Source organism: Aotus nancymaae, unplaced genomic scaffold (assembly GCF_030222135.1).
Source record: "Aotus nancymaae isolate 86718 unplaced genomic scaffold, 86718_ANA_hifiasm-v0.15.2.pri h1tg000021l, whole genome shotgun sequence".
In the NCBI taxonomy this organism is placed as follows: Eukaryota; Metazoa; Chordata; class Mammalia; order Primates; family Aotidae; genus Aotus; species Aotus nancymaae.
Genome location: NW_026988433.1, coordinates 16,883,666 through 16,910,831, shown reverse-complemented (window position 1 = coordinate 16,910,831; position 27,166 = coordinate 16,883,666). Strand labels below are relative to the sequence as shown.

Below are 27,166 nucleotides of genomic sequence, written 5' to 3'. Positions count from 1 at the left end.
TACCTCTCTACTACATGGGGAAAAAAATTTTAAAGAGTAAAAATATGTTCATATTTTAATTGAAAAACAAAAACATAATTATCTTCTAGGTGACATCTTATTTTTAAAATTCTGATAAACAGAATCTAGATGTTCAGAAACTAATTTTACCTGAGTTAACTGCTAACTACATAAAACAGGCTTGAGATGAACATCAGTTCTGGGATTTTGCTGATTACCCAAGCTAAGCAAGCAGTCTAACCCAGAATGTGTTCTTACATTTATAAGCCAAATATCCTAAGAAATATCAGGATAAAGGTTTGAGCTGAACAGACAAATGGACCATAAAGTAAACAGCTCAATTAGTCCATTGTGGTTTACCGCCCTCTGGCTGCTGTGGCAGGAGATATCACAGATAAAAAATGGCTGCCAAGAAAAACCAGCAAAGTGTCAAGCAAAAGTTGGCAGGAAATCCTTTAGGCAAATGTAAAAGCTTTAGAATAGAGGCTCAAACATACATTAAAGTTAGTTTTACTCCTTCCTTTAAAAAATACTAAAAACATCAAGTAACAAAACATTTCAAACACGATTTGAAATTTTTCAGCCACAGATTAACAAAATAAAGTTGGCTCTAGGAGACTAAGTAAAAAAGAGTTATAACCTAACTAAAAATTAGAATTAGTCTTGCTTTAAAAAATTCCTTGGCACACTAAATAGAAACACTTAGGTAGAGAGGTAAAATTTTTTACCAGAAATTCAAAGACAACTGATAAAATTTCCTGTTTATAAAACTGTAAATATTAAAAAGCAGTTTAGAAAAATGAAACTTTTATATTAATTCAGTTTCCAGATATCGGATGCAATATGAAGCTAAAAATCAGGCAACACTGGAGCCAATGTTTCTTGGAATCACCAAATTACATAAAAAGCAAAAATAAAATCAAGAGAAAATTTGCTACACCAAATTCAGATGAGATCCTATATATTAACCTTTCCTCAAAATACTATTCAATGTAATCTCACAATTTTGTCCAATTCGGCTCAAAACTAAATTTCTATATCACTCTCCAATTTTCCACCCAAGAGTTCAGCTGGCAATGAACCATAACAACCACAGTCGAAGGAAAAAACAATACTGTTCAATTCACTATCTTGTTAGTTACTCACAATTCACTATCATTTAAAAACAGTGGATCTTCCACCCCACCACACCCAGGAGACATAATACTCTCATTGAATAGTAGTGGTTCACAGGATCTGATTCTCAGCATAACTGGAAAAGGACAAGAGAGTTAGAAAAAACAGGGATGGGAGGAAGAGGGGAGGGGTGAGAATGTTCCTTTTGATAGAGACATACATGAAACACTTAAGATCTTTCTTTTAGACAAGTCTTAATAATCTGATTGAGATTTACCAATGTTCAAAAAAATATGATGCAAATAATTTTTAAGAAAAAAAACAGAAACCTTACCCTGCAGTTCATGATGTATTACACCCACTAGGTTGGGTTCGTCTCCCCACCAGAATATCCATAACTCTTTGCAATCTGGTTTGACATCACGACGCCATACACAAAGCAGGTTAGCTTGCAGACACCGGATGAAACTTAACAGAATTGGATCATCTTGGGCTGGGGCTGAAATTATGGGTCCACAGTCCCCATGCCCTCCAAAATTGTACCTACGCCATTTGATTCCCGTGAGTTCAGCCTGGAAAAAGACAAAAAATTGTAATCGTTTTCTCTTTTTATTTACAGACCACTAAAAACAGTCTTCCGTACAGAAAATCAACTGTGCTAAAATAAATATTTAACTAAACTTCGTATCATGAGATTCCTCCCAATGAAGAATATATGTAAAACCTTCTCAAATTTTAAGGTGGGAGAAAAGTTATTTTCTATCAAGATTTCTAAATAACTCCATACATTAAATACTAAAATAAAACAAGCTCATAATCATTATTTCCTGTTGAATTGTCTAAACATTTATCATAAAGTCCCTATACAGAAAACTATTTTCTGTTATCATTGAATATTCAACTCATACATTATATTTAGAAATCAAGTAAGATTTTTAAAATGTTTGTATAACTAAAATAATTTCTTTCAAATAATTTCTTCAATTTCTTTCCATCCACAAGCTAGTTTAAATCCTTTTTTAATCAGGGAAGCAGTTAGCATGAAGTATGAGTGCTTCATCATGAATGCCAAAAGTCTATTTAGGTAGAAGCAATTAACAAAACTGATGCAAAGTTATCAGCAATTTATTCATGTTTTTTAACACATAATACACAGAAAAGCTTTGCTTCTAACAACAATTCCCTAATGTAGTGTGGTCTTTCATTTTTTACACACACTGTAAAACAAGAGAACTTTCAACCAGAAGAGAACAGATACTGTATCTTTGTTCCATTACATACGTGTATATTTCAAGATTTCTTAAATCTTAAGTTTAAAGAGCTAAACTTCAAAGAGGTTTCAACACAAACAAAAGCTGAATTTCTTACTCAAGTAGTTATAAACTACTTAAGTGAAACAGATTCATAATTTAATTCTGTACCAAACAGCCCAGGTGGCCCTTGCTTGAATCCCTATACTCATTCATCTCCTCCCGACAAGGTCAATTATTTTTGTCAACAAGTTGTTTTCAAAGAAAACAAGTACCACTCAGTGGAAAACAGCCATATCTTCTACTAACATAACTGAAGCATATTAAAAGTGCTAAAACAATCAATCACTAAATGACCACATTTAAGAAAAAGAAAATCACCTTCCATTTAACTCAAATTAAAAAGGTTTTGCTTCAGGCCGGGTGCAGTGGCTCATGCCTGTAATCCCAGGACTTTGAAAGGCAGAGGCGTGCAAATCACGAGACCAGCCTGACGAACACAATGAAACTCCGTCTCTACTAAAACTACAAAAATTTAGACAGCCGTGGTGGTGTGTGCCTGTAGTCCCAGCTACTCAGGAGGCTGAGGCAGGAGAATCACTTGAACGAGGGAGATGGAGGTTGCATTAAGCCAAGATCACAGCACTGCACTCCAACTAAAGCAACAGAGCGAGAGACTCTGTCTCAAAATAAAAAGTTTTGCTTAAAAAAAAATTAGAAAGAAAATACAAACTAAAAATATCTAAAATCCAGTAACTTATCTTTTACACTGAGATATGCACACCTAAAGTTTTAATGAATATGTTTAGTAAAAAGCTGGCACTGGCATCATTTAAGGTTTCCCTCTATGTTACTTGTTTCTCCTAAATACAAAAGCACTACATGGCCAGTGTAACAAGTTTAAAAATAATACACCATAATCACATTATAATAATTATTAGCACCTTACTGTATATGTCCTTCCTCTTTTTCTGTACATATACTTTTTAAAGTTGGAACCATACATATTGTATGATTTATCTTACTTTTTCCACTTATTATATTTTTATATATTACTAATTATTCTTCAAAAACCACTTTTAATGTTTGCATAATATTCTATTCATTAGAAAAAATATAATTTAGCCATCCCATAACAACTGGACAAATCTTACGTTTTATTTCCACTATTGTAATTACTATAATTGGTTAACATCCTTGAACACTATTATTTTCCTGATTATTTCCTTTAAAGAGATTGCTTGATACTGAATTACCAAAGAATATGAATATATCAAGACGAGTGCTACCATATTACTGTTCAATTAACAGTCTTCCCAATAAAAATAGCTACCTCCCAAATTGCATGCCTTTTAAAATATCTACCAATTCAATAAAAGGGTAAGTACTTGTATTAATAGATAGTCCTTGCTCTGCTAGGAGGAAATCAGTATGCAGTATCACATCTTTGATCAGAGGTAGCTCCTCTGGGGCCACCCTTCCTGGGTTTGAATCCCAGCTCTGTACTAACTCACTAGTTAAATGAGTTAGTATATATATGAAGCACTTAAGACAGTTGTCTGTGACATGGTAAAAACCATAAATGATATTTTCATTATATTAGTACTTTCTTTCACTTTGTCTGTTCATATCCTTTGTCCACCTTTCTATCTTATAAGTTCCTTTTTTTTGAGACAGAGTCTCACCCTGTTGCCCAGGCTGGAGTGCAGCTGCATAATCTTCACTCACTGCAACCTCCGCCTCCCGGGTTCAAGAGATTCTCATGCCAGAGCCTCCCGAGTAGCTGGGACTATAGGCAGGCACCACCATACTCAGCTAATTTTTATATTTTTAGTAGAAACAGGGTTTCCATATTGGTCAGGCTGGTCTCGAACCCCTGACCTCAAGTGAGCCACCCACACTGGCCTCCCAAAGTGCTGGGATTACAGGCGTGAGCCACAGCACCCGGCCAAGCTCCTTTGTTTCTTCAAATAAAAGCAATGTGTATGTTTTAATCAGAAATCCTAACATCAATCTTTAAATAAACATCAAAGAAGGAAACAAAAATAAAAATAGCTGAAATCCAAAAAGATAAACAGAAGACTAACTTCTTTTATCACCTAAGCTAAAGAGAGTGTTCAGTGCCTAAGGACCTTGTGGAGGAGGGAAGAGAAAGGGGGGAATAAAAACCCACCAATAAATATGAATCACTAATAATGACATTAACCTTATTTAAAGGGTTAGAAAATTATGAGATATCAGAACCTTAAACATCCGATGAGTCAGTCTCCACAAAAATTTATGCACAGTAATTTACTCACTACAACACTTTTACCTGTAATGTCTGGCAGTAGAGCAGACAAAATATTTGGCTTAGATTCAGGAGAATGGTTTCCTAATCCTAGGACTTCCACTAATTTCCTATCAGTACATCTATGCTCTCATGGGCTAAAAATGCCCATTTTAAAACAATTTAGTTCCTTTACTTTAAAGCTAAAATTAAATATCATTACACTGGTCTTCATCAGAAAATATAAGAATGAAACACTAATCAAGCCTAACAGAGATAACTAAGTATAAAATGGATGTTCAAGATTTAGCTTTAAATTCTGAATTAATGTTTGTTAAGAGAAAAGACAATGATGTTGACATAGTTTGTCCAAGACAAAAATCCCATCATGGATGTTTATTCAATTAAGAGTAAAATGTCTTGGCCGGGTGGCTCATGCCTGTAATCCCGGCACTTTGGGAGGCCGAGGCAGGCAGATCACAAGATCAGAAGTTCGAGACCAGCCTGACCAATATGGTGAAACCCCATCTCTACTAAAAATACAAAAATAAGCCAGCCATGGTGGCAGGAGCCTGTAGTCCCAGCTACTTGGGAGGCTGAGGCAGGAGAACTGCTTGAACACAGGAGGTGGAGGCTGCAGTGAGCCAGAATGCACCACTGCACTCCAGTCTGAGCAACAGAACAAGACTCCATTTCAAAAAATAAAAATACAAAAAGTAAAATGTCTTCATAAACAATTATATTTATAATTAAAAAATCAAGTGAACTTCAAGTTTTACTGTCCTCTTTCCTTTTTTTTTGAGATGGAGTCTTGCTGTGTTGACCAGGTTGGAGCGTAGCGGTGAAATCTCGGCTCACTACCTCCGCCTCCCGGGTTCAAATCATTCTCCTGCCTCAGCCTACCAAGTAGCTGGGATTACAGGTGCCCACCATCACGCCTGGCTAATTTTTATATTTTTAGTAGAGATGGGGTTTCACCATGTTGGCCAACCTGGCTCAAACTCCTGGCCTCAGGTGATCCATTTGCCTTGGCCTCCTAAAGTGCTGGGATTACAGGCGTGAGCTACCTCGCCCAGCCATACTGTCTCATTTTCTAACTAATGTTTATCTCCAAGACACAAAATTCTTTACCTAATGATTTCAAAATTTTGAAGCAAACCTTTAAAATAATTCTAGATTCAATATTATCCCCAAAACAACTATTTCTCACTGTCAAAAAGACAACCTTAATTACATCTAAGTTTTAAACTACATGGTTTCTAAAATATAGAACCAAAAAGATGAAATTAAAATACACAAGGAAGAAAATCCATATGCACATTTTGTATAAGAACCACCAACATCATTATTTACCAAGCATCTACTTAATACCAGGCACCATACCAGAGTTTTCATGTATTATTTCTAATACCAAGCACCATACTAGTGACTTCATATATAATTTATAATCTTCACAACAGACAGCTAAAGAAATCAGGACTCAGAAAGGTTGAATTAATTCTCCCAAGTCACATAGATAGCAAATGGCAGATCCCAAATATAACTAGATTTAAGCTGTAACTGAATTTAAAGTATAAATTCTTTTCATTCTGCCATGCTGCTTCATAGGCAATTGGTAAAAATTAGCCCTAGAGGATTATAAAATAGTACAAAGGAACTGTCATCAACCCAATTTAGCAATGACTAGAGCTCATGGCCATACTTTCTAATTTAAGAAAGTTCATGAATCTTTCTTCCGTCTTCCTGACGTATTAAGAAAACTAATATAAGAGTGCCCACATATCATTCCATGTAAAGACTTTTATTACACTCAGATAATTATATGCCTTCTTTTACACATTATCACTATAAGATGGTATCTACATAAACTAGATAATACACATACAACAAACCAATAAAATCACTATTCTGATAGCAAGAGAGGCTGAAAGGAAATCTGCTCAGCAATGGCTGGCATATGGTATAGAGGTAGTCAAGATTCTCAGAAAATTAAACTTAATCCATTTATGCCAAAGGTTGCCAATTTTTTTGTGAAAAATCAGACCCCGGCGATGACCTTGAGCAGCAGAATATACATAACTCCCACAAGTTTAGCGTTCCAATAATGGAACACACTAGGCATAAATAAGTTAAGTGGCAGTCAGTTCAGAACACTTCTAATTAAATAAATTACAACAAAATAGGGATAAATGCACTTCCTAACTGACATGAATGTGATTCAAAGAAAATTTATATTGATTTCTAGCGTTCTATTCTTCACATACAATATGTAAGAAATTAGATATTTATTTGCAGTAATCCATCACAACTAGATCCCTTGTGACCAATAGCATATACTTGTAATATGGCTCCTCAGAGTTAAAACTACATTCATTGGTCTTGGAACAGAGTAAAATCAAGAGATGTTGATTAGAATGAACCCATGGTGTAGTATCATGAAAAGAACACTGGCTGGAAATTACAAGATCTACGTTCTAAGGCCTGCTTTTTCAACCGTTTACCTATGTGATGTTAGGAAATCTACTCTACCTCAAAGTGCCTCAGATTCAGGACCTGTAAAGTGATAAGATTGACCTAGATATTGTAAATGAGTTCAAGCCTCCTGGCCCAGGTTAATTACATCCCACTCGTAAAGGCAACTTGTAAATGAGATACAACCCTTATTAGCCACCAAGAACAGAAAAGCTGCCAGAAGACAGTCAACATTTGAGGAAACTATTGAAAGATTCCTCAAACTACAAACCAATTAGTTTAACCTATCAACCCTGGGCAGGATTCTGGAATGGTATGTAGAAAAGGCAGCTGTGATCATTTGAGGCTGAAAAGCATGCACTAGGAAATTCCGAGTCGGCCTCACCTCACTTCCTCCTATATAGGGTTACTACACCAGTAGAGCAGGGGAATACAGTAAACATATTAATTAAGTCACCTCTCAAGTCAGAGGAAGGAAAAAAGTCACATATAATAGAAAACTTCTGTTAAAACATCACTAATCAACTCCAGGTAAAGACAGCAAAATAAACATATACATCTGCTTTTGCTCTCTCCTAAACTCCTCTAAGACATCAAGAAAAACATTTGTTTCTTTGTTTCATTTCACTTAAATTATATAATTGCAATGGCAGGTAGAACAGGAGAGGATATAACATCAAAATTTTGAAGGCTGAGAAGCAGAGGCTCAGAGAAGATTTACAATACCTGAGAAAAATGAATCCTAGACATGAAGAAAGCAGAGATATAACCCAATTCGCACAGAATCCCCTCAGCCTCAGGAATTAAATACAGGTCCTTTTCGAAGTAGGGTTGAAAGGCAGTGAGGAGAGTAAATGAGGAAAACTAGTTGAAAGCCTGCTTAAAAGGCATTCAGCTGGGTCCAGTAGCTCACGCCTGTAATTCCAGCACTTTGGGAGGCCAAAGGCAGGAGAATCACTTGAGACTAGAAGTTCTAGACCAGCCTAGGCAATATAGTGGGATCTCGACTCTATAAAAAATTAGCTAGGCATGGCACTGCTTGCCTGTAGTCCCAGCTACTAGGGAGGCTAAAGTCCCAGCTACTCTTGAGCCTAAAAGGCTGAGGCTGCAGTGAGCTGTGATCACACCACTATACTCCAGCCTGGACAACAGAGAGAGACCCTGTCTCAAAATAAAATTAAAATAAAAAGGCACTCAGATACCCAACCCTCCCTACTGCACAGAGCTGAACTACTGCCCCTTCTTCACCCCAGCAAATAAATAGAAACGTACGCTCTGGAAACAGAAGATAGAGGATACCCGGACTAGGGAACACAGGCAAACTGAACCAGAGAGAAAACAGCATTAGGTGAAATATACAGAAGGAAGACCAAGGACCACTCCCTCCCTACCATTGTAAGCACTCAGAAAACTGCAGCCAGTCCTTCATCCCTCAGAAAAAGTCTTCTCTGGGAAATCTTAGCTCCACAGAAAAGACCTCAAGATACTGAGATCAGAGGTTCCCCAGCTAAACAGCCCCCCTAGATCAGTGAAGTGCACAGTTAAGTAAATGTCACTCACATGCTCAGAAATTCCAAGCAGATTCTTAGTCCACCATTCCTAAACATGAACATACAACCGAGAATTGCTAAATAATTGAGGGAAACCACTGAGGAATTACAGAAACAAAAACAAATGGAAAAACAACTAGAAGGAAAAACAATATTGGGCAAAGAAAACTTTAAAAACACCAATAACTAATATTCTCAAGAAAATAAAATGCCACAACCATTTAAAAACAACAGGATGCTATTTCAGGAGAGAATTTTTAAAAAGCTCTTGGAAATATTTAAATAATGACACCAGAGATGATAAAACTCAGTAAAATGTTTAGAAGATAAAGTTTAAGAAATGTCCCAGAAAATGAAACAAATAAACAAAAATGAAAAATAGGGAGATTAAACTAGAGGAGCAACCCGGGAAGCTGAAACCCAAATACAAGAGCTTTCAGAAAGAGAAAATACAGAAAATAAAAAGGAAATGACCAATAAAACAATTCATAACAATTTCCCAGAAAAACAGAATGTGAATCTACACTGAAAGAGCTGTCTGAGTGCTCAAAACAATGGATTAAGAGAGACCCCAGAAGGCATATCACTGCAAACTTTCAGCACACTGCAGACTAAGAGAAGATCCTCCAAGTTTCCATACAGTACAAAGAGGCCACATATCCAAAATCAAGATATCTAACTGCTCAACAGCAATACCACAAGCAAGAAGGCAAAGGTGCAATAACTCCAAAATGTTAAAGAATTATTTCCAAACTAAATATTAAATGGCTATGCCAGCCTAAACTATCAAATATATGAGTAGTAGAAATGCATTTTTAGACATCCAAAAAAAAAAAGCACCCTTTCTCAGGAAGCTGCTGGGTGTGTACTTAGCAAAAGGAGGGAACAAACCAAGAAAGAAGTCACAAGATACAGGAAAGAGACCTTACACGAGAGGAAGTAAAATAAATCCCTAAAATCACAGTGAATATGACTCCAGGTTGCCAACTATACCCCAGTGCAAAGGGCAACCAATCCAGATTATGACAGGTCAGTAAAGACTTCTTCAGGAAGGTGAAACTAATAAAACACCTGATACATCTGAGAGTCTTAAAGGAGTTTCAGAAAACAGGCAAAAACTTTGGGATGAGTTAAATTACGGAAAAGTAAGCAGGCTGGGTGGCTAATGTAATACCAGCACTTCAGGAGGCCAAGGCAAAAGGATGACTTGACCTAGGAGTTTGAGACCAGCCTGGGCAACACAGCAAGACCCTGTCTCTACATACAGACTGACAGACAAGCTGAAGCGTTGTGCCACACATATGTAGTCCCAGCTATTCAGAAGGCTCAAGCAGAAGGATCATCTGAGCTAAGGAATTAAGAGGTAGGGGCAGGGTATGGGAGGAAGGAGGGAAGGGAGGGAAGGGAGGGAGGGAGGGGAGGGGGGGAGGGAGGGAGGGAGGGAGGAAAGGAGTTAGCAGGAAAAAAATTTGTGAAAGATAATTACCATCTTCAAGTTTACACAGAAAAGGAAAAGTAATCAGTTTATTAGCTAGTCAGCCATATGTTAACATAATCGAATGAAAATGTTAACACACTGAATATTGACCTAACCAAAATTACTACATAATTTTTTTTTGGTAAAATAGAGGTATAGAAAAGGGGCATTTGCTTTGTAGGAGGCAGAAAGAATGAGTTAAATCCTCCTCCTCAACTGTGGAAGATCTAGAATTGAAAAATCTAAAAGTAACTATGAGCTTAGTACTTAGAAACATTTAAGTAAGAACGAAGATAATCAACAAAAGAGGGTGAATGCCTCTAAAGAAGGTAAAATAGGAGCAGGAGCAGAATACTGTTCTTATAAATCTTATAGAACTGTTTTTTTTTTGTTTTTTTTTTGAGACGGAGTCTTGCTCTGTTGCCTAAGTTGGAATGCAGTGGTGTGATCTTGGCTCACTGCAACATTCGCCTCCCAGGGTTCAAGCAATTCTCTGCCTCAGCCTCCCAAGTAGCTGGGATTACAGTCGCCTGCCACCACACCTGGCTAATTTTTTTGTATTTTTAGTAGAGACAGGGTTTCACCATCTTAGGCTGATCTTGAACTCCCGCCCTCGTGATCCACCTGCCTCGGCCTCCCAAAGTTCTGGGATTACAGGCATGAGTCACTGCGCCCAGACAGAACTGATTCTTTAATTGAATTGTGTAAGAGTATAACTCTGCTTTTTAAAAAAGGAAATTTCAAAACGGGGTAATAGAATGTAAAGCTACTACTAATATTGACAATTCACTCACTCATACCACTTTACAGACTTAATCTAGACAAATTCCTAAACTGAAGAACAATTTAATATCCCATAAATTGTGCTGCAAAAGCCAAAAGGTTATTTACCATGTGTTAAAATAATGTGTTTTTGTTGACTCTTTCTTTTCTCCATTTTAGACTATTAAAACCCAGCTGGACAGAGACATCTTTCCAGCTATATGCTCCATCCCATCTGGCTCTGCTCAAATTCTTCTTAGCCACAGCTATGCTGCTGGCCAGGGATTCCCTGTGCAGAGGGGCTGTTGACAAGACACTGGGCCTCCCATCTGATTAGTTATTTCCATGTTGCAAGAAATACAATGTGGTATTCCTCCATACAATGAGGTCATATATAAAAGATGCTTTCTAACATATATATATACACACACACACACATGTATATGTGCTGATTCATAACTGTTTTCCTCAAGTGTAATTTTCTTTTCACTGCTCAGTTTACCAATATTAACTAAAAAGTATAAAAGTAAAAAAACGTTGGTTTATAGCAGAAGTATGAGTGCAAAGGCTTAGAGGTTTTATTTGACAGTAAGTTTTCTACAATTAAACAATGTGAAGTAGCTATTTAAAAAGTAACTGCCATCTTAAGCTATATTAATAAAGGTAGAAAATCTTCAACCTCACGAGGTCAGGAGATCAAGACCATCCTGGCCAACATGATGAAACCCCGTCTCTACCAAAACTACAAAAAAAAAAAACAGCTGGGTGTGGTAGTGCACACCTGTAGTCCCAGCTACTCAGAGGCTGAAGCAGGGGAACTGCTTGAACCCAGGAGGCGGAGACTGCACCACTGCACTACAGCCTGGGTGACAGTGCGAGACTCTGTCTCAAAAAAAACAAACAAAAAAGAAGAAAATTTTGATCCTATTCAACAGATATAAATTATCAGTCACTATTCAGTACTGCTTTCAGCTCGTAGCTCTATACTTTGAAAAATCTAGGTAAAATGCAACAAACAAACAGATGAAAGACTTGGTTGGTGATTAAATCTAAACATATCATATGGCTAGAGGCTATGTAGCCTCACATTCAGTCCTTTCAAGCAAATTAACACACAAGAATAGAATAAAGCTATATGATAAAAATAACACAGTTGAATGAACTTAATATGTAGTTAAAATGATTCTTAAGTAAGTCTTCTATTATATGGAAGACTTATATGTAGATTAATTACATTTGCTCAGCATAGTCTCAAGTGGTAGCAACAGAACCAAATGGAAAAACTGATGATTAAAGCAACAGTGAGAGCTCCCTCAAGAAATAAATCCCTGACTGAGACATAATCATAGATATGGGGAGTCAAGGAGAAGCTGGTCAGTACTAGATGAGGACACTACAGAGTAGCTTCAAATACCAAAGGGCTAACTGAACAATGTGATTTTTAGGGTTCCTTTCACACCTGAAATAAGAGTCTCAAGGATTCCATCCAACAATAAGCTTTCATAATTCCAGTATCATTTGTATTTCAGTCAAGTAACTCAGCTAGCAAACTGTGGCCTGGGGGCTAACCACTTGTTTTTGGTGAATGAAGTTTTATCAGTATTCAAGTATCCCATTTATTTGCATATCGTCTGTGGCTGCCTTCATGCTACAACCAGAGTTGCAAGTGGGACTACATGGCCCAGAGCCTAAAATAATTACGCTGGTCGTATAAGAAAAAATCTGCTGATTCCTGAGCTAGGATAACATACACAGACGAATGTGACATTTTAAATATAAATAAGAAGCACCAAATTGTCCTCCCACTACAAACAACCAGAAAACTGGACAGAATATACAAAATTACTGTTTTCAGACACTAGACAACAGGCAATACAGAACTAGAATCCCTGTGAGAAGGTATACAAATGAGATGCACCCTACAAAAGTCAAGGCAGCTGGAATTTGTGGAGGCATATGAACAGAAAGAAGATTATGCAGAAAAAAGCTCCAAAGATCTGACAGTGGTTCTTCTGAAACTGTTCCTAAGTACTAAGCTGCACATTTAAACAGTAAAATTCAAAAAGGTCACGCAGAGAACTACTTGGAGCTATCATTCCAAGAGTTCACCTAAAGCCGGGAGGCAGTCAAGTTCTGAACAGCCAGAGGAAAAAAACATTGTTAAACACCTTGGGCACTGAATAGAGACCATAAAATGACCATACCTCTTAAGGAGGAAACCAGTGCTAGCATAAAGTCTACTCTAACCCATGCTAATAATCAAGCCTCAGAAAAAAAGTAACACTAATAATAATAGGCTGATCTTATTAAGTGCCAGTAATTTAACTACCAGCCAATACAAAATTCAACTCTTTAAGGGAAGGAAATAAAATCCAGACTTTTCAACAACATTCACAATGTCCAGCAACCAATAAAAAATACCAGACATTCAAGAAGTAGAAAAATGGGACTCATGACTAGAAGAAAAGTCACTGAACAGAAACAGACCCAGAAATGAAAGTAATGGTGAAACTGACAGGCCAATTAAAACAGCTATTATAAATATGGTAAAGAATTTAAAGAAAAACACAAACATAAGGACAGAAACAGTGGATTTTTTTAACTAAGTAAAATTTCTAGAGTTCCAATATGCAAAATATAAAAAGAAAAATTCACTGTGGGTTTAACAGCAGATTAAGCACTGCCCAGAAAAAAGGGGGGGTAAGGGCTTTAAAACATACAATATTAACTATCTGAGCTGAAAAACAAATAATTTATAAAACAAAAGATAATAAGCCAAAGTGACTTCTGCAGTCAGCATAATATCAAGCAATATAATATACATGCCATTAGTGTCTCAGAATGTGGGAGAGAAAGGGGACAAAAATAATTTCCGAATAAGGACCACACTGTGTCCAAATTTCATGAAATCAATAAATCTATGATCTAAAGAATTCAGTGGTGGCATGTGCCTGTAGTCCCAGCTACTCAGGAGGCTAAGGCAGAAGAATCACTTGAATCCAGGAGTTAGGGGTTGCAGTGAACTGAGACTGCACCACTGCACTACAGCATGGGTGACAGAACAAAACTCCATCTCAAAAAAAAAAAAAAAAAAACCTCTCACCGAAATACATCAAAATAAAATTTGTAAAAGCCAGTGCTAAAAAGGAAAATCTTAAAAGTGGGCAGAGAAAAAAAGATACATTACACAAGAAAAAAACAAGATATTAACTACAGACTTCTCATCTGAAATATGCAGGCCAAAAATAATGGAAAAATATGCTAAAATAACAAAATAATACCCAAATCTAGAATTTTAGATCAAAGACAAATATCCTTCAAAAATTAAGGTAAAACACAGTAATTTTTAGATGAACAGAAGCCAACAGACCTGCACTAAAATAAATGTAACCAGAATAATTTTTTTTTTTAATTCTTCAGGTGCAAGGAAAATGACACAAGATGGAAACCTAATCTACACAAAAGAAGAACTAGTACCAGGAATAGGTAATATATAAATAAATATAAAATATTTGTTTTCTCATCTTTCCATTTATTTAAAGGCTTATTAACTGTTTATAGCAAAAAATAAAACTGCTTTGTAGACTACAGGTCAGATATAGAAAAAAAAAAAATACAACAACAATAGCACAAAGGCCAGAAGGAGAAAATGGGAGGTTTTTACATTATAAATAAAGAAATTTAATATTATTTGAGCTGTGGTAAGTTAAAGATGCACATTATAAACCCTTGATCAATCTCTAAAAAGTAAAACAAAGATGTATATGTAATAAGCCAATTATTGAATAAAATGATAAATGGAGCCATAAAAAATACTTAAAATAATCCAAAGTAGGTTTAAAAAAAAAAAAAAGGCAGAGGATGAAAGGAACTAAGAACAGAGGGGATCAACAGGGAAGAAAAAAACAAAACAAAAACAAGATAGTGTACTTAAACCCAGTACATCAAAATAATTACATTAAATAAAAATTCTTGGGCCAGGTGCAGTGGCTCATGCCTGTAATCCCAGCACTCTGGGAGGCCAAGGTGGGCGGATCACAAGGTCAAGAGATCAAGACCATCCTGGCCAACATGGTGAAATCCCGTGTCTACTAAAAATACAAAAAATTAGCCAGGTGTGGTGGCATGTGCCTGTAGTCCCAGCTACTCAGGAGGCTGAGGCAGGAGATCGCTTGAACCCAGGAGGCAGAGGTTGCAGTGAGCCAAGATTGTGCCACTGTACTCCAGACTGGCAACAGAGACTGTCTCAAAAAAACAAAAAAATAAAAAACAAACAAAAATTATCTAAGTATTATAATTAGAAGGCAGAGATTCTCGTCATGGATCTTTTTTTTTTTTTTTAAAGTAAGGCCCAACTACATGTTAACTACAAAAAATGTGCCTTACATATAGACATATTTGGGTTAAAAATAAAAAGATAGAAAAAAGATACCGTGCAAATTATGACAGAACTGAAGTGGCAACATTAATATCAAAGTTAATACCAAGAGAAGTACTATTACTAGGAATAATGAAAAAAAATTATAATGATAAAAATGTGAATTCTTCAAGAAAACATAAAAAAAAAATCAAATGTCTAGGTACCTAATAATAGAGTTTCAAAATAAAAAAAGGAAAAAAATCTGAAAAGGAAAAACAGAAATCCAAAATTGTAATTGGAGATTTCAGTAGGCCTCCTCTCAGCAACAGAACAAGTAGACGTAAAATTAATAAGGATATAGAAAACATGAACACTACCAGCCAACATAACCAAATTGACATTTATAAAACATTTTACCAATAGCAGCAAAATACTTTTTTTTCAAATGCACATGAACATTCACCAAGAAAAACCATATGCTAGTCCATAAAATTGTATTCAAGGAGATATCTGTAGCTCTAAATATTTATCTTAGAAAGGCATAAAATCCACCATGAGCAACATGACAAAACTCTGTCTCTACTAAAAACATATCCAAAAACCTCAGCCAGGTGTGGTGACACATGCCTGTAGTTCCGGCTACTCAGGTGGCTGAGGTGAGAGGATCACTTCAGCATGGGACACTAAGGTTGCTCCACTGCACACAGGCCTGGGTGACAGAGTGACCTTCTGTCTCAAAAAATAATAATAATAGAACGGCATAAAGTCAGTGGTCTAAGCCTCTACCCTCAGAAGCTATAAAAGGAAGAATAAATTAAACCCAAAGTAAATAGAAGGAAACGATAAAGAAAAGAGAAGAAATATTAATAGATAAGATATAAAACAAATTTGGCAATATAGAAAAAAAATCTAAACAAAAAGCTGGTTCTTTAAAAAGATTAGTAAAATTAACAAATTCTCATTAGACTAATCAAGAGGGAAAGAACAGACACACTACCAATATCAGGAACAAAAGGGGAGGCATTACCACACATTCTAAAAACACTAAAAAAGATAGGGGAAGTATTACAGATAACTTTTGTGCCAATAAATAAAACTTAGGTTAAATGAAGAAAATTCCCTGTAAGAATTACCAAATTAACAAAGAAACAGAAAATCTGAACAACTCTGTATCTATTAAAGACATGGAATTCATGGTTTCAAACCTATCCACAAGAAAATCTCCAAGGCAATATAGCTTCCCTGGTGAATTCTATTAAACATGTAAGGAAAAAAATATCACTAGTCCTGCACAAACTTTCAGAAAACAAAAAAGGGACTATTTCCCAAACTATTTTATGAGACCAACATTATCCATGATACCAACACCAAATGAGATAAGAAATGGACATGCCAATATCCTTCATAAACACAGATGAAAAAACCATTAACAAAATATTCTCAAATCAAATCTAACAACACATAATAATAATAATACACCATGAGCTAAAGTAAGGTTTGTCATAGAATTCAAGCTTAATTGCACATTTAGAAACCCATCAATGTAATTCACCATATTAAAAGAACAAAATCTATGATCATCTCAATAGATGCAGAAAAAAACATTTAACAAAATTCAACACCCACCTTCATGTTTTTTTTTGTTGTTGTTGTTTTGGGTTTTGGTTTTTGTTTTTTCGAGACAGTCTCACTCTGTCACCCAGGCTGGAGTACAGTGGCACAATATCCGCTCACTGCAACCTTTGCCTCCCAGGTTCAAGAGATTCTCGTACTTCGGCCTCCTGAGTAGCTGGGATTACAGGTGTGTGCCACCACACCAGGCTAATTTTTTTGTACTTTTAGTAGAGATGGGGTGTCACCACATTGGCCAGGCTGGTCTCAAACTGATTTCAAGTGATCAGCCCAAACCTCCCAAATTGCTGGGATTACAGTTGTGAGTCCAGCCACTTTCATGGTATTTTAACAACTAAGAATTAAGGAGAACTTTCTCAACTTGCATCTGATATCCCCTTAGGGATATCAGAAAATTCAAAGCTAATGTCAACAATGATAAGAGTGAATACTTTCTGCCTAAGAATAGGAACAAAGCAAGGATGTACACTCTTACTACTTCTATTCAATATTGCCCTGCAGGTCCCGATCAATGCAATCAAGCAAGAAAAAGTAGTAAAATACAAATTGTAAAGAAAGGTATAAATCCATCTATATTTGCAGATAACTCACGTATATTTTTTAAAATCCAAGGATTTACAAAAAAGCTACAACTAATAAAGCTTAGGCAAGTTGCACTATACTGCAACTTATCCAAAATCAATATCCAAAAATTAATTTACATTAAACATGTAATTAATTAAGCATGTACATTAAGCATTTACAGTAAACATGTCAAAAACTACTCTCAAATGGCCAGGTGCAGTGGCTCACAGCTGTAATCCCAGGACTTTGGGAAGCCAAGGTGGACAGATCACTTGAGGTCAGGGTCTCAAGACCAACTTGGCCAACATGGTGAAACCCTGTCTCTACTAAAACTACAAAGAAATTAACCAAGGATGATGGCACACACCTGTAATCCCAGCTACGGATTCTTCTGGCTGAGGCAGGGGAATTGCCTGAACTGGAGAGGCAGAGGTTGCAGTCAGCTGAGATGGCACCACTGCACTCCAGCCTGAGTGACAGAATGAGACTCTCTCTCCAAAGGGGGTTGAGGGCAATACTCTAAAATAATACCCATTAAAACAGCATTGAAAAATATGACCTACTTAGGAATATATGTGATAAAAATGTGTTCCAGATACATATACTAAGAACTATAGAACAATGTTGAGAGAAATTAAATATCTAGAGAAATGAAGAGCTAGACCATGTTTATGACCTGAAAGATTTAAAATTGTTAAAATGTCAATTTTCCCCAATTTGATCTACAGATCCAATACAATCGCAAACCAATCCCTACAGAAAAAAAAAAAAAATTTAACTGACAGGCTGATCCTAAAACTTATATTTAAATGCAAAACACCCAGAAGAATCAAAACAATTTTTTAAAAGAACAAAGTCAGAGAATTTACCCTAACTAATTTCAAGACATATTATAAAATTTCAATAATCATCATAGTGTAGTACTAGCATAATAGACATGTAGATCAAAGGAACAGAAAGTAGAAAAAAAAACAATGCACGCACATACATTCAATTAATCTTTAACAAAGATTCCAAGGTCATTCAATAGGAAAAGTCTTCAACAAATGATGATTAAATAATTTGCTATACACATGCAAAACAAAACCAGAACTTCAATCCTTACCTCACACCATATAAATTAACTCAAAATGAGTTACTGGATTGCAAGCCTAAACCTAATTAACTAATGCTGTAAAACTTCTGTAAGAAATCAAAAGAGAAAAACTTTCCTACTTTGGGATGGCAAAGGTGTCTTAGGACATGAAAAGTACAGACTATTTTTTAAAAAGTAATACTGGACTTAATCAAAATATAAAACTTTTGTTCTTCAAAGAATACAGGTGAGACTATGAAAAGGCACACCACAAATTAGGAGACTATATTTGTAATACATCTATCTGCCAATAAACTTGTATCTAGGATATTCGAAGAATTCTTACAATTTAATAAGAAAACAACCTAATTTTTAAATTGGGCAAAAGATGTAAAGAGATATTTCCCAAAAGATATATTAATGACTTAATATGCACATGAAATGTTAAACTTCATTCATTATCAAAGAATTACGAACTGAAATCAGTTACTACATACTACACATCCCTAATTCGAAAATCCAAAATTTTCCAAAATCAAAACTTTTTGCATGCCAACATGACACTCAAAAGAAATGCTCATTAGACCATTCCAAATTTTGGACCGGTAAAATGCAAATATACCCAAATCTGAAAAAAATCCAAAATCCAAAACACTTCCGGTTCCAAACATTTTGGATAAATGATACGGAATCTGTACTACACACCACTAGGATGGCTGAAATTTTAAAAAATTCATTGTATTACATGTGCAAGAATGCAGAACAATCAGAACTCCTACATAACTGGTGGGATATTAAACGATACAAACATTTTTTGCAAGTTTGGCAGTTCTTTATAAAGTGAAACTCCTAGTTATTTACAGAAATAAAATATGCCCCACACAAAAAGCAGTACATTAATTTTCACAGCCAACAGCAAATGTATGGATAAGCAAATTGTGGCATATCTGAAAAAGAGACTACTATTTAGCCAAAAAAAAAAAAAAAAAAACCTACTTAAGCAATAATATGAAACCAGAAATAAGAACTACTTACTGCATGATTCCATTTATTAAAAATTCTAGAAAGGGACTGGGCGTGGTGGCTCACACCTGTAATCCCAGCACTTTGGGAGGCTGTGGTGGGCAAATCACCAGGTCAAGAGATCGAGACCATCCTGGTCAACATGGTGAAACCCCATCTCTACTAAAAATGCAAAAATTACCCGGGTGTGATGGCATACACCTGTAGTCCCAGCCACTCAGGAGGCTGAGGCAGGAGAATCACTTGAACCCCGGAGGCAGAGGCTGCAGTGAGCTAAGATTGAGCCACTGCACTCCAGCCTGGAGAAAGAGCAAGACCTTGTCTCTAAGAAAAGAAAAGGTCTAGAAAGAGCAAAATGATTCTATAGTAACAGCAAATTAGTAGTTGACCGGAGGGGAGGAAGGTTGAGGGGCAAAGAGAAGACCATGACTGCAAAAGGACATGTATGAACTTTTCGCATCACAGAAATGGTCTCTACTTTGATTTCAGTGGCTTCACAGATGTATACATTTATCAAAACTCTGAAACTGTACACTTAAAGTAGGTATATTTTATTGAATGTAAATTATATCCCAATAAATATAATCAAAAATATATGTATTAATGGAAGAACCCATGCAAACAATCTTTCAAAGGAAACAAATTAATAAAACCAAAGTATCTTCTTGTACATCTTCTAGGTAAGTGTAAATCTTTTAGAAATTATACACAGTATTTTCAAATAAATTATTTTCATGTCTAACTACATCAGGACACTGGTTAAATGATTTATATTTATTAAGCTTAACTAAAAGAGAATTCTTGTGAAATTTCTGGGAACTGAACTTATGAAATAAGTTCATTTGTGGCATTAAGATGGTTTGTTTCCCAGCTGCGGTAACAGACTATAAACAGAAATGTGTATTAATTTCTTTTGTGTAGCAGGCATTGTCTACACAAACATGAATGGCTCCTTCCCCGGCAGTAACATACATTTTACACTGCTGTGGATACATGGATCCCAACATGCCCACTTAAAGAACTACATTTCCCAGCCTCCCTGAAGCTAGTAAGACCTCGAAGTAAAGTATCGCCAAAAGTGTTGTAGGGAACTTCCCAGAGGTTTCCTTAAAGGACGGTGTGTCCTTCCCACATTTCCACCTCCTTCTAACCTAGAATGCAACCTTGATGACTAAAGTCTGAACAGCCATCTTTAACTATATGTTACTAATGGCAAAAATTAAGAACAGTGTAGTAACAAGACAGAAAGAACCCAGGTCCCTTGATAAACAAATCAGTTGTAAAATGCATGCCTCCAAGCTGCCTGTATAGAAAAAGAGATTTCTTTTTAAGCTATCTATTTTTAAATAAGCATATGATTGTGATATTAAAATAAATCATTTGTTATTAACAACTGGCTTTTATTTTTAAAAAACTAAGACTTTTATCGAGGTGATAATTTTTAACTTTTAGATCAGATGGTTGTGTAGGTTTTTTAACCTTGCCCCAGTCATCAATCAAAACAATAAACCATCTTTATCTTTATAATTTTTCATTTTCCAAATGATTCCTCAATTTGGAACAGTCTAAGAGAAAAAAAAAATCTATTTCCCTATCTCTGGGAAGAAACTTTAGGCTGTATTACTACTCCATTAATCTCTGATGAAACTTTAAAAAAATGTAAACTGTATTATCACTCCATTAATCTCAGGCAAATCTACATGCTCCAGTGATTTCTACCTTAGCACTTGTACTAAATTATATGGTCTACATTGTTAATTTTTAAAAGGCTCAGAAAAGAAAGAGACCAATAATGTTCGGAATAGCTAGGAGGAACTTCATTAAAGTCCTAAAAGAATTTAGACAGGAGAAGAAAGAAAAACATAAAATACAAATGTACTACTGGTTAAAAGTTCAGGCTCTGAATCAAGAGATTCAGCTCCTGTGTGACCTTGGACAAGCTACTTAAATTTCTTGCTTCTGTTTTCTTATCTGAAAAATGAGAATAGTAGAATCTACCTCAAAAGGACCTTGTGAGCATGAGGAAATTCATGTAGCTGGTAGTTAAGCAGTGCCAGGCCTGCAGTAAGCACTCTTTCCAAACAGCAAAAGCTCTGAGGTAAGAACATGTAAACGTCTGACTTGAAACACAGATTCCTTTTAGTGAGTGGTTGGAATTTTTTTTATTTTTCTGAGACGGAGTCTCACTCTTGTTGCCCAGGCTGGAGTGCAACGATGCAATCTCAGGTCACCGCAACCTCCGCCTCCTGGGTTCGAGTGATTCTCCTGCCTCAGCCTCCCAAGTAGCTGGGATGACAGGCGTGTGCCACCACCCCCAGCTAACTGTTGTATCTTTAGTAGAGATGGGGTTTCACCATGTTGGCCAGGCTGATCTCGAACTCCTGACCTTAGGTGATCCACCCGCCTGGGCCTTCCAAAGTGCTGGGATTACAGGGGTGAGCCATCGTGCCCAGTGGGAAGTTTTACTATAAAAAGAAAAAGAACAGCCGGGCATAATTAAGCTCACACCTGTAATCCCAGCACTTTGGGAGGCCAATGCAAGCAGATCACCTGAGGTCAGGAGTTAGAGACCAGCCTGACCAACATGGTGAAACCCTATCTCTACTAAAAGTACAAAAATCAGCCTGGCGTGGTGACATGTGTATGTAGTCCCAGCTACTCAGGAGGCTGAGGTAGGAGAATCACTTGAACTCAGGAGGCAGAGGTTGCAGTAAGCAAGATCACACCACTGCGCTCCAGCCTGGGTGACAAAGTGAGACTCTGTCTCAGAAAAAAACAAAAAAAAAGTAAAAGAAAACAAAAGGCTTTTTAGAGATTAAACACTTGAAAAATAAACTCACAGAAGAAATCTGGATACCCATATATATGAAAAGATGCTCATAATCTCACTAGAAATCCAAAAATTGAAAATTAAAATACTGAGAGTTTGAGGCAAAAGTTAAAATGAGTAAGTTCCATTACAGGCAGCAACAGAATAACGGGCATTATACTGCCCATAGAAATGTAAACTGAAACATCTTTTTAAACTGTTTATGGCTATACCTTTCCAATTTTAATGCTTATCTGTACTATACAGCAAAACAATTGAAAGAATCTTAATATTTCTCATAGTTGATGGTTAAACAAACAATAGTACATCCATCTTATAAAACAGGATACAACTCTTCAAAAATACAACAAAAATGAGTAAACTATATCTAAATTTACTGACATGAAAATACTTTAAGACAATGTTAAATGGAAAAAGCATGTTGCAGGAAAATGTGGAGAATTATTTCTATATGCTCCAGTGATTTCTACCTTAGCACTTGTACTAAATTATATGGTCTACATTGTTAATTTTTAAAAGGCTCAGAAAAGAAAGAGACCATCTGTATGGTCTCTGTAATTTTTAATAAACTGTGATATAAGAGAACTACAAGTGTAGAATTGTTGGGATATAACATTAAAGGCAGGTTGCAAAAGAATGTATGATTTAATTTATTAAAAGTCCAAAAACAGAAAACTATACATATAAAGAAATACGTTATTGAAACTTTAAAAATTAAATAATAATACACATGAAATTCAAGTAAGAGTTACTTCTAAAGGAAGAGAAAAGAGAATGGGAGAGGAAGAGCACAGGAAGGACTCCATAAATGGTGAAATGTTCTTTTTCTTAAACTGGGTATACATAGGTACATGGGTGTTCACTATCTCATGATTCTACCTTATGTGTGATTTACACATGCTCTTTTCATCTATTCAATATCTAATAAAACAGTTTTGAAACATGCAAAAGCAAGAAAGAAAAACCTGGAATGATACAAATTAAACCTCTGGAAGTTACCTTCCTGAAGGTGAGGGGAGGGATCCTTCACTTTTTATGTTAGACAATTCCATATTGTTTGAATTTGACACTAATTATGTAAAATTATATTAAAATTTTTAAAAGAAATTACTTTTCCACTAAAATTGTAATTATGAAAATTGTAACCACATGGGAAATATGTCAGTGAGTACAGCTGAGTAAAGAATTCTATTTACACTGTGATTACATCTATGTACAAAAATGTGCACATTAACAAGAACAGAAGAAGAATTGGGGTAAATCTGATCTAATGGAGCGGCTGGAACATGGGTAAATTTTTTTACAGTTTTCATTTCTTGGAAGTTGTATTTCTTGGAAATATTTTGTATTTCATTAGTACTACCTCACTTGGAAAGAAATTAAAGAAAAATGACAACTGCAGGAAAGCCAACTCTTTACCTTCAGCGTAGCCAAGTGAAAAACCTCCCCACATGGAAAGCTGAATTAATTTACAGCCAATCTACAATGTATACTACATGCCGTGCCAATAAGTGCACTCAGAACAACTGGAAAGGGTCCCCATCACACCAAGGAGATTACATCAAAAGGTTCTGAAGCGCGTATGTCCATTTTAGCGCTTAACTGAGCACTGATAATGCACATGAAAGTGCAATGGTTGAGGTTGCACTCCTCAACACAGGCTGTCAGGAATGTGCTGAAAAAAAGGAAAAGGGAGTAGGGAGAGAGAGGCAGGGAACGAGGAAGGAAAAACTTCTCCAACATGTGGGGCAAAAATACAACATGGCATAAAAATTACACTCTCAATAACAAAAAAATTGTACACTCAGAAAGCTAAGTGCCAAGGAAACAAAAACTAAAATGATAGGAACAGAAATTTCAAAAAAAAAAAAAAACATATTAAAATAAGGAATAGGTACCAATAATAAATACTGGTTTGTGGTCTCTACAAATGGCCCCTCTATTCTATCCACTGGTTCCCCAAATCTGGCCATTTCCACTAAGGCATGAAGGAAAACAGGGGAGTGTCTATTTCACCCTCTTACCAAAAATATCACTGATTTGAAATATAAACAAAACCTTCATGTAAAAAAATAAAAAAGAATATCCCAAAGCAGATGTGCAGAGGAAAAATGCTTTCTGAGCTTACCACTATTAAAAATAGAGGCTGTAGGTAACAAAGGCTGATATAGAGCCAACTGCTGTTAGGCTACCCTTCCCCTGCCCACCTTTTCTTTCTTCCTATTAGGACTTTTCCATGCCTATTTCTGATAACCAAAATTTCATGAATCTTCCCTGCCAAAACAGTCCGATTCACACCTCCAATCACCACCATCTCCACCCACAACCTGCGAAAGGTCCCATTCTACCCACCTTACCAGACTTGCCTTCTCTCTTCTTCCCCATCTTTTTTCTCTGCCCTTCCCTTCCCTTATAAAACTTACTCTTACTGACTCAAATTTTTTCTGGAGGCCAGGCGTGGTGGCTCACACCTGTAATCCCAGCACTCTTGGAGGCCAAGGTGGGCGGATAACTTGAGGTCAGGAGTTCAAGATCAGCCTGGTAAACACAGGGAAACCCCGTGTCTCTACAAAAATACAAAAATTAGCCGGGCATAGTGGTGGATGCCTGTAGTGCCAGCTACTCAGGAGGCTGAGGCAGGAATATAGCTTGAACCCAGGAGGTTGAGGCTGCAGTGAGCCGAGATTGTGCCACTGCACTCCAGCCTGGGCAACAGAGAGAGACTCCGTCTCAAAAAAAAAAAAACAGAAAAGAAAAACTTTCTGGAAAGAGGAAGATTATAAATGCTAATGTTTGTTTTCACTTTCTTTTCACTACTACCTGCTTAAAACTTTGACTTCTATAGAGTTTAATTTAACAGCAAAAACCCAGGCTCAGTGAATACTTTCCTATATACACACTTGTGATCAAAGCATAAGTCTCCTGCTTAACAACTTCAGCTCATAGATGCTGCCAACTGTTCTTCCCAGTTTTGCAGACCCAAGAATGCAAATGCCATAAAATCAAGAACATCTGTTTATCATTTGATTCCTGTTCTATGGCATATTTATAATTGATCACCAAGGCCTGTCAACTCTACCTCCAAAGTACTACTTCGATTCATTTCCTTCCCTCCATCCCTACCGGCCCTGCATTATTTCTCACACCTAGACTCTTCTAAGAGCTTTCTTCCTGCCTTTGGTTTTTCCCCTACGACAATCCATACTCCACAGGGCCCAATGGGTTTTTCTCTCTAAAACATAAATCTGGATCATGCCATTATCCTCTTTAAAACACTTCAGGCACTTCTCTGTGCATACAGAATTAACTCCCAACTCTTTTATATCCTTCAATCTAGCATCAATCATCACATTATCTCCTATCTATTAAAAAACAGGTATTAAGGCCGGGTGCGGTGGCTCGCACCTGTAATCCTAGCACTCTGAGAAGCCTAGACAGGTGGATCATGAGGTCAGTAGTCAGTAATTTGAGAGAAGCCTGGCAAACACGGTGAAACCCCAACTCCACTAAAAATACAAAAAAATTAGCCAGGCGTGGTGGCACCTGCCTGTCATCCCAGCTACTCTGGAGGCTGAGGCAGAAGAATCGCTTGAACCCAGGAGGCAGAGGTTGTGGTGAGTGGAGATCATGCCACTGGACTCCAGCCTAGGGGACAGAGCAAGACTCCATCTCAAATTAAATAAAAGAGAATATTTACAATGATGTCTACAAATGTTATATATATGATCTATTATTGTATTATTTACATAACTATTTATATAACTAAAAAATTTATTCATCTCCATTATACAATATTATCACCAAACTCAAACTTCTACAAAATAATTAGAGTTATGTCCATATAATGTATTAAAATTAGACCAGGCTATTTAACATATTTCTATTTTCAATTCCAAAATCAAAATATAAGGTAGATTAAAAGGAATCTATATCAATAGATATTTTCTAAACTGGGTGCTAACATACATAACTAAATTTCTCGCAGCTTTCTGGAAATTCTTAAAGTCAGTTCTGTGGGTTCTTAACAGCATATCACACCTACCATATGAGAAAGTTTGGCAACAAAATCAAAGTTACTTTAGAAGATAAACGCCTACCTTAGTGAGTCCCACTTGTTTTTCCATCTGGAATATTCCTTGAGTTTATCATATAAACCACTAACACAAGCTATTCATCTTAACATTCATTAGAAAAGTTTCCTAAGAATAGGTAATTCTTCTACTTCAAATCAAATGTATGCAATTTACTAAAGCCAGTTTATTAGTTTATATATACCAAACTATGGGTTCTCATGAGAATCATTCCACTGTTTAATTAAATGTTATAAGATCTTGCAGATTCAAGAATAGCACCATCTGTCTGGGTTGCAAAGCTCAGTTTCACAACCTTATCACCAAATAGCAACAAAATATCATTTTCATACATATATCTCTCAAGTAATTTATAGACAACTAATGAATGTAGTCTATTTGGGATCATGAAACCTGATTCAATCTGTGCAGATGATTACACTTTGTAGGTAAAGCGACATACTTTGAAACTCTGTTTTTAGTAACTTAAATGTTAGTTAAGAACTTGTATCTCAGGAGGCAAATATTTGTGCTCTTTAGTTGCTAAGATGAAGATTCATGCTCTGATATAAATTCTAAATGCTAAATGGCTCAGGTGTCACATAAATCTGAAAATTTTTAAAGTACCTTATTTGTTTAGAATAACTATTACGTAGCTAAATTTTCCTAAAATATCTATAGCTCTAGGATTACATCACAACACTTTGACAGGATTT

The 27,166-nt window shown here is 36.1% G+C and overlaps 1 protein-coding gene across 2 annotated transcripts in view; it reads right to left on the bottom strand.

Moving 5' to 3' along the window:
• Nucleotides 1-27,166, bottom strand: part of MED13L (mediator complex subunit 13L) — a 309,405-nt gene that overhangs the window by 268,329 nt on the left and 13,910 nt on the right. For both annotated transcript variants that reach the window (XM_012469006.3, XM_012469007.3), the window contains exon 2: nucleotides 1,451-1,688. In XM_012469006.3, the coding sequence (XP_012324429.1) occupies nucleotides 1,451-1,688 (238 nt within the window). The remainder of the gene's footprint in view (nucleotides 1-1,450; nucleotides 1,689-27,166) is intronic.